Consider the following 6,000-nt stretch of genomic DNA (forward strand, 5'->3'; position numbering starts at 1 on the left):
TCCTCTCTTCTTCTATATCTCCGGCGGGCTTAGAAGGATGCTTTGGGGAGCCAGGCCGGCCAGACAGTGGGAACGACAGCCTGGTGGTGGCAGAGGCAAAGGCAACTGGCCCAAGTCAGGTCGATAGGGGCGCCATGGTCGAAGCTCATTGTGGCGAGAGTGAGGCGGGGAAGAAGAGGGCCACTGTGGGCACCCTAGGGTTTCGTCGGAGCTCCGCGGGAGCGGCTGTGGCCATGGAGCTCTGGTGAAAGCTTAGAGCGCCGCGACGGGACGGTGGCTAGCAGTGGGGTTGAGAAAGTGGGTGTAGGTGGCGCGACCGGTAGTGCATCAGCTACTTGCCGTGGGTGGTGGGGATGGGACGAGCATGACTGCGAGCTGGAGGAGGAAGACAACTACAAGCAAAAGGAGAAAAATGACTACGCGGTGGAACTATGTCACGCGCGGCCAGTCGCGCTTTCTATGTTTCGTTAACAAACCCACTTTGCTAAGAAGTGAAAACCAGTCCCTCTAACATAAGGGCACACGTATACACGTTATTATAATTCATTTATTAATTAAAATATATATTTAGATTCTAATTGTATGAGATTTATATTTTTCATGAGTGGACACTTGCATACATATTGTAACCGTTAAGCAGAGGTTTAGTTGTTTAATACATTTTTTGTGTGCTTGTAATAATGAACAACTATATGCATTAATCGATGTAGATGCTAGAATATTAATATATTGTCTTTTCTAAAAAGATGTTTAGTTGTTGTAACGTGGATTGTAAATAACATTGTTCAACATGACAAGTTAAGTCTATACTAACCAAAGCACCACAACATTGCCGCTCCTAGCACGAGTTGCTATATCCATCCACAGCACGATCTGTACTGGTCTCACGTCTCCGTGTTGCTGTCGCATGTGCACGACGGATATACTCTATCTACACGACCTAGAGCCCGAAATCTTGCAGGAAATGCACAGAGCTAACCCCGTAAAACAAGGATCCCCTATCCCGCGAACACGGATAATGAATATATATATATATATATATATATATATAACAGATCAAAAAAACGACCAGCAAGAATTAAGCTGCCCACATTGCAAGCAGTACGCGGCAAATCTCGTACACGGAAAACAACGACGACTCGCGGGCAGTGCCGGACAGCACGATATCGATCGACCCCGGCCGGCCTGACGCCACCAGCAGCCACCCGTGTTGTTCGATCACCTCCGTGGCGTCCCACTCGTGCGGCCACCTCTGGTCGCCGCTTGTGCATGTGTACAGCCACACCACGATCGCCACAAGCCTGCTGCTGTGTCGTCGTGCATGGTTGCCGTGCGTGCCAGCACGAACTGTCCTCCACGAAGGTCCAAAAGGAGCAGTATGGTATGGTCACTTGGTCAGGTCAGCAGCACACGGCATTTACTCGTCGCTCATTAATCAAGGTGGATAAAGCGAGCTGCTGAGGGTGGGCGACGAGACGACGAACGGACGGGAGGCACGCCCTCGAGATCTCGCCTTATCCTCGCGGTACGATCGATCCCGGCCCGCCCAGGAAACCGGTGCCATTTATGCGGGCGCAACCACTCCGCTGTCCTCTCCTCTCCTCTCCTCTCCTCGCCCCCGTCTCCGTTGGCGCCGTGTGCTGACTGTGAGTATGTATGGCCTGCTGGCCGTCTGCGTCAGCCAAGGCCGACGAAAACGTCCAAGGCGCCACCGCCGATCGAGCTGCATACTAGCGGTGCCGCTGGCGCGCACGCGGTACCGTGTGCGCATGAACGCCAGCGGCCAGGGCAACGCGCGCGCGCGCGCGATCGATCGGTGGAGGCGGCCACGGCGTACGATGGCGACACGCGGATACGGCCCGGCACTGCCACCGGCCGCTTTCCTGCTTCTCGTCTTACAGCAGCCCCGCCCCGGCGGTAGTAGCTCTGCCGGCCGGGATCCATGCACACACGCCGCTTTCCGCGCGGTCGCCGTCGCTCTCGATCGCGCCGCGCGCGCGCCCAGCCTTGCCTAGCTCCGGCCGGTCGCCATCCCACGGCTTTTGGTTCGCGGTTACATTCTGCATGCGACCGTCGTTGTTGCGTGAAAAGGCCACACAGGACACAGGACAGGTTCCTCCTGCTGGTGGTGGCCGTTCGGGACGTCGGGTGAATTTCTTTCACTTGTTTGCGCTTTTTATTGTTTCGTGCTGGGTTGGAGATGATCGATGGGTGGACGGACGAATCCGGCCGTAATTTAAAAGGTGCGTGCATCTTTTGGCGAAAGCGTTTCGTGAGGGCATTAGTCCAAATCGGGCTAGATCACCTTTAAATAGCACTAGTGCTTTGCTAGTTGCTGCTACTAAAAGAAATTATTTATAATAACCCTAATGGGCAGCGGAGAATGAATGAATGAATGAATGAAAGGGAAAAAAAAAAGAAGAGCTAGCTAGATGCGCGGTTAGTCGTGCACCATACCATATTCTTGCCCCACAATCCAAGCAAAGACAGACAGACTGGACACTGGAGGAGCGAAAGGAACGGGCCGGGGATGAATTGGTTTTTTATACATGGTTTGCTTTCTAAATCTGGAGGAGCAGACGCAAAGGAGAAATGGCTCTAATTAGGTTCCATTTCTGCTGGTCCAGCTAGCTGCATGCATGGTTTACATCGATCGCCATAGTTCCTGGTCCACTGACGCAATTACAGTCCATAGCCACACACGAACGAAGCAGCTAGCTCTCGAAGCCGCGTGGTCTAACTTTGATTCTCGTGTCGACGACTGAGCAAAATATTCTACTGTATTTTATTGGACTCAGTACTCCCACAGCAGCGGCTCCTCCAGGCGGAACGCACCGGCGGCGGCGCCGGAGAAGCACACGTCGTCGTACCACGACGGCGCGCACGAGAGCAGCTGGCACGACGAGGCCCCGTGTCTGAGGTCGAGGAGGAGGTCGGGGAGGTCGAACAGCGCGTCGTCGGGGTTGTCCAGCGTCGTTGCCGGCGGTGGCGAGGCGGAGGCGGAGACGTCGTCGGAGGCGGCGCTGGCGTCCGGGCCACAGTCGTCGTCGGCGCCGGCTGCATTGGCGGGCGTTGCCGGGAAGTCCGCGGCGGCGGCGAGCGCGGCGGCGGCCTGGACGTCCTTGGGCGCGGCGGTGGCCGGGCGCGGGAGCTCGCCCGCGAGCTCCGGGAAGTTGAGGTGCGCGGCGCGGCCCTTGATCGCCAGCGCGGCCACGTCGTGGGCGCGCGCCGCCATCTCGGCGGTGGCGAAGGTGCCGAGCCAGATGCGCGACTTCTTGCGGGGCTCCCGGATCTCCGACACCCACTTGCCCCAGGCCCGCATGCGCACGCCGCGGTACGTCGGGTGGTGCCCGTCCTTGGTGCGCCGCCGCTTCTTGCTGTCGCTGCCCGCGGCGGAGGCGGAGTCGGAGGACGACGCGGTCGGGGACGCGGGAGCCTCCACGGAGGACGACGAGGTGGGCTCGGGCTCGGAGCCGGAGGACGAGTCGTCCATGGCCATGGCTCCTCTCGGCTCGTCCGCGCTCCTGCTTGTGTTGGTGGAGTTGGTTGGCAGCAGGGAGCTAGCAGCTGCCTGCTGCCGGGAGGAGAGTGACTGTGCTGTGCGAGGAGGAGCCGAGGAGGAGAGTGGCGTGGTGTGGTGAGGTGGGAGCTGAGACCGCGGGAGCGAGGGGGGTTTTATGATGAGGCGATGAGGTGTAGGGAGACGTGGAAAGAGGACAGAAGCTGCTCCGTCACTCTTCTTCCCTGCGGGCAAGGGAACAGTACCAATGCGGCGAGGTAGAATGCAGATTGATCGTGGTCGTGGCCCAGGGGACACCACCACGACACAACATCACAGGTTTTTTGGGGCCTGACCTTTGTTTCTACGTGCTTACAGGAAACCGTAACCTCTGGTGGTTACCTTACCTACAATTTAAACCCGTCCGGATTCTCTGGTCTGAATTTTAGTTGTTTAAAGTTGAGAACTAAAACTTTAGATGACTTTAGCTCACTTGTGTGATCTAAATTAAGTTTCTGTGAAATTAGCTAAGACGATTTAGACAATAGTTTAGATTGAAGTTTTGGCTTAGACAGTAGCTTAGACTTCATGTTTAGAGCTTTAAGAGCTAAAAAGATTTAGAGTTTAGTAGCTTAACTTTAGGCATGGAATCCAATAAACAGGGCCCTAGTATATTCCAAGTGTCATGTACAGACAGATTTAGTTCTTTTTTTCACGTCAGTGTTGTGGCTTGGTGGGCACATCCACGTCCTGCCAAAATGCGCGCGTTGTCAAATCACAGAGCGTTTTGCAATGATACTCTCTGAAAACCACCCTTCTGTTTGTACCTACACACCATGCTAGCTGAAGGGAACATGTACGTATAACCGTAGCACACACGTAGTAGTAGTACGTAAGTACATTGCAATCCGGTAGAATGAAAACGTGTGGAAGTAGTACGTACGTTGCTGGGCATTGACGTCTATTGGAGAGAGAGAGAGAGAGAGAGAGAGAGAGAGAGAGAGAGCGCTACTGGTGCTGATGGTAGATTTTTAAATAAGCGTGATTTCTGTGTTTTGCCTTTGATTTTGTTCTTGGTGGGAGTTGGAGAGTTAATAACGAGCATGTCACGGCGACATCTGTGCATGCTACGTAGCACGCTGCGACATGTCCGTCATGCAGATCTGACAGAGTGACAGGTAGCCTCCTGCCTCCATATACATGTGGTTCGTGGTGCTAGCTGTTGGTTCATTCATCCATTATTCCCCTCGCCGCATTTTGAGTGAAGTATATTCGTCGATGGACCTTCTGTGCATTTAGTATTCGAAAGGTATTTTAGACAGCGAAATGTTTATGGTGATTTTCTCAATAACCTTCTGTGCATTTTGTTAAATGTTTTTATGTGTTTATATATAGATTTGACCTAGACTACGTGTATGTATTCATAACAGTGAGCATATGCACATGCATGTGGACATGTATACTTTTGTCACGTACAATGTTTTGAAGCAAATATAAAGTAAAAAAAATAAAGATAAGAATGCAGAATTACATTCACTCGAATACACTTAAGTTTAACTAGATAAATTTATATAGTAAGATACTACTCCCTCCATTCCAAACTATAAAATATTTCAAAAAATTTAGAGAGTCAAAATATTTCATGTTTGACCAAAATTTAGAGAGAATTACAAAGATTTATAACATTAAATAGGTATAATGTGAAAATATAATTAATGAAGAAACTAATCATACTTAATTGATATATTAAATGTTATTATGCTATCATGTAAATTTTGGTCAAACTTGATATGCTTCGACTCTCCAAGATTTTCTTGGAATGCCTTATAATTTGGGATAGAGGGAGCAACATTTAACAAATTAAATATAATCATCAGATTCTTTAACAAATATATTTTTATTATGTACATATTGGATTTTTATAAACTTATCATCCAAAAATAAGATTTTTAGATTTGAATCAATCCTAGAATTGTTACGTGCTATGACCACGAAGCAGAGAGGACTTTTTGTGAACTTGTTACGTGCTTGCAACCTGTATTTTTGGTGCCTGCTAGTTGCAGTGCACGTTAATGAAGACCGAAGATCAGTGTGGCTGCGATTCTTTTGCGTGTTACTTTTGATTATTATATATATAGGCATATATGTACACTAGTTCACTATCGATTGTGTATAATAGTGTAGTAGTAAAAGACATGTGTGCGTGATGTCACACTATTTTACTTTTAATTATTATATACTACTCTCTATCATCCGTGTTCTCATGTACAGCCTAAAATTTTAAGACAGTTCAATATATCTGATTAATAAAGAATTTTACTTATAGTAAGTTGGATGCTTGCGAAAAATTGTATGTTATTTATTTTTGTTTATTTTCTACCACAATACTCTATAAATTATATCTAGTTATCATAAACTTTTTAATAACTTTTTTCAAGGTACCGATCTATATGATTTTTTATCCATATTCATATTTTTCTTTTGCATGATATTTCTATATA

At 49.3% G+C, this 6,000-nt stretch overlaps 1 protein-coding gene across 1 annotated transcript; it reads right to left on the minus strand.

The window, feature by feature from the left end:
- On the minus strand, positions 2,340-3,643 carry LOC8073956 (ethylene-responsive transcription factor ERF039). The gene has a single exon (XM_002454492.2). The coding sequence runs from the start codon at positions 3,497-3,499 to the stop codon at positions 2,795-2,797; it is 705 nt and encodes a 234-aa protein (XP_002454537.1). The 5' UTR covers positions 3,500-3,643; the 3' UTR covers positions 2,340-2,794.

This window comes from Sorghum bicolor, chromosome 4 (assembly GCF_000003195.3).
Source record: "Sorghum bicolor cultivar BTx623 chromosome 4, Sorghum_bicolor_NCBIv3, whole genome shotgun sequence".
NCBI lineage: Eukaryota > Viridiplantae > Streptophyta > Magnoliopsida > Poales > Poaceae > Sorghum > Sorghum bicolor.